General features: G+C 50.8%; 1 protein-coding gene across 3 annotated transcripts in view; it reads right to left on the bottom strand.

Annotated features, from left to right (window-relative positions):
- The window catches only part of KNDC1 (kinase non-catalytic C-lobe domain containing 1), a 35613-nt gene that overhangs the window by 16935 nt on the left and 16306 nt on the right, over positions 1-2372 (bottom strand). For all 3 annotated transcript variants that reach the window (XM_045291338.1, XM_045291339.1, XM_045291337.1), the window contains exon 10: positions 76-234. In XM_045291338.1, coding sequence (XP_045147273.1) covers positions 76-234 — 159 coding nt within the window. The remainder of the gene's footprint in view (positions 1-75; positions 235-2372) is intronic.

The raw sequence follows: 2372 nt of genomic DNA on the forward strand, positions 1-2372 counted from the left end.
CCCCCCCCCCACCTGTGCCCAGCCCTCCAGCATAGCCATGGAGACCCACCTCCATTGCTGGGCCCACTGCTGTACCTTGATGGCCTCGGCCGCAGACAGCCGCTCCTGAGGGCTGCTCCTGGCCATTTCCAAGAGGAGGGCCTTAAGCCTGCGCGGCAGGGCCAGCTTGTGGTCACGGGGCACGCTGAACTTGGCTGCAGTCCACAGGATGGCGGCCACGCAGTACACCGAGGCCTAGGTGAGAGAGAGGTGGGCACCGAGGGCCCAACCTGCCCAGATGCGCCGCTCTGCCCTGGTGTGTCAGGGGCAGAGGGGTGCACAAGGGCACAGCCCCATCTGACACCTGGAGACCACCACAGTGGCGTGTGCATGCTTAGCCAGGACCCTGGTGAGCAGTCATGGGACTATCAGCCCCGGCCTGAATTACAGTTTAGTCACCTGGCTGCGTGGGGCAGTGTCAGTAAGCACAGATTCAAACACAAAGCACACAGTGTCTGTAGCTGTTGCCCGGTCAATAGAACAAAACTTTTTGGGAAAAGCAGACCAGGATCCAAGAGCCCTGGGGGTGTGGTGAGCGATGTTAGGCTACTCACCACAGGGTCAGTGGTTTGAACCCCCAGCTGCTCCACTGGAGAGAGATGAGGCTGTCAGCTCCCTTAATGACTTACAGTCTCAGAAACCCATGGGGGCCATTCAACACTGTCCTGTAGGGTCTGCTATGAGCGGGAATTGAATCGAGGGCCATGAGTTGCATTGATGATCCAACAGCTATGATCTTAGACCATTGCTCAGAATGAGTGAATTCTGACTTTTTAAAAAAAACAATGATTATTTGTATATTTAAAAACTTCCCCCTCTTCCATCCCTGCTCAGCATCAGGTTGAGTTTCTTTTGGTGTGAAAGGCTTGGATTATTATTCTGCCATGGGCTGTGGTCTCGCTTCTCTCCCTGAGAAAGAGAAACTCACCATGCATGTGGGAGCACAGCTACTTGTCTCCGGGGCTTGGGGTAAGAGGCTTAGTAGCGATCAAGGAGGGTTTCCTAGGGAAATTGGCTCTGTGGGGTGTCGGCGCACTGTGCACGTTGTACACAGTGGACTGGGCCTCCTGGGTGCCAGTTACAATGTCACGCGTGCACGTGTGTCCAGAGAGCTGGTTGTTGAGCGCCCCAGCACACCACTGGTTCGTAGGCATCCCAGCCAGGGGGTAGACATGTTGGATGGAGGGTAAAGTAGGCTGTGAACAGACTAGCCCCTCATTTTGAGAGGCCTTGCCACGTGTGGTGTGAGGATACGGCAAAGGGATGGTTGACTGAGGTCCTGGCTGTGCTTTGCATGTCCCTTGCCGCAGATCCTGGCCCATAGTTTGTTTTTCGGTGTCTTTGCATTGGTATCGGGGGAAACCGAGCTCTGTAAAAATGGCTTGGGAGGTTTACCTACTCCTTTTTGCAATTACAGTAGTAAACACCTTCCCCCGCAACACTCCACACACCTAGTTTTTGCATTGACAATGTAGTCTGGTGAGGCAGGAATGACCCTGGCTGTGACAGTCAGGAGTGGTCAGTCTGACTGCATTGTGATGCCCAGTAGCTTGGCAGTTAGGTAATGGTGTAGGCATTGTGTATTGATCATAAAGTGGCAATCATTTTATCATCTGATGTCACCCTCCAATTTGGCATATGTTCTGTGTGCACTTGAAACATATGCTGTGTTCTTGTTGAGGGGAGTGTTTGTAAAATGTACAAGTACCCTATTGGTTGATGGAGTCCAGGTGTCTTCTGTTCTCATTGTGTTTCTGCTTGGTTAGCAGTTGTTAAAAGTAGGGCCTTGAGGCTCCAATTGTAATCATGGATTTGTTTGTTTCCTCCTTCCACTTCTGCCCTTAAGGCTTGACCTATCCGGCACCTCTGTGTCTGGCCTCATGAACCGGGCAGCTTCCTGGGGAATCTGCTTTCTCTAACATTGATAGTCCCTCTGCTTTCTTTTGATTAATGCTGCATATGTCTGCAGCCTTGAGGTTTTAACCTGCTTATATTGCTATATTTAAAATGAGTGCTATATATATATTGGGGTCATGTTTTAAATCTGCCCTGCCATTCTGTCTTGTAACTGGTGGATTTTGATCATTTACATTTAATGTGATCACTAACTTAGCCTGACATTCTGTTGCTGTTTTCTGCTTGTACCTGTCTCCTTTTCCTCAATTTCAGGGCGGGATTACTTGGGCAGTTGTTAGAATTCTGTTTTTATATATGTTTTGTGAGTGTTCTTTGTATGGCCCTTTTTCAGCGGCTGCTCGGGAATTGCCGCTAGCCGTGCTCTTGAGGCCCCTCTGTCGTGACCCGTGTGCTTCATCTGAGAGTCGTGACCGGTG

The sequence above is a fragment of the Echinops telfairi genome, unplaced genomic scaffold (assembly GCF_000313985.2).
Source record: "Echinops telfairi isolate 266 unplaced genomic scaffold, ASM31398v2 ScPeMD7_70;HRSCAF=299, whole genome shotgun sequence".
NCBI lineage: Eukaryota > Metazoa > Chordata > Mammalia > Afrosoricida > Tenrecidae > Echinops > Echinops telfairi.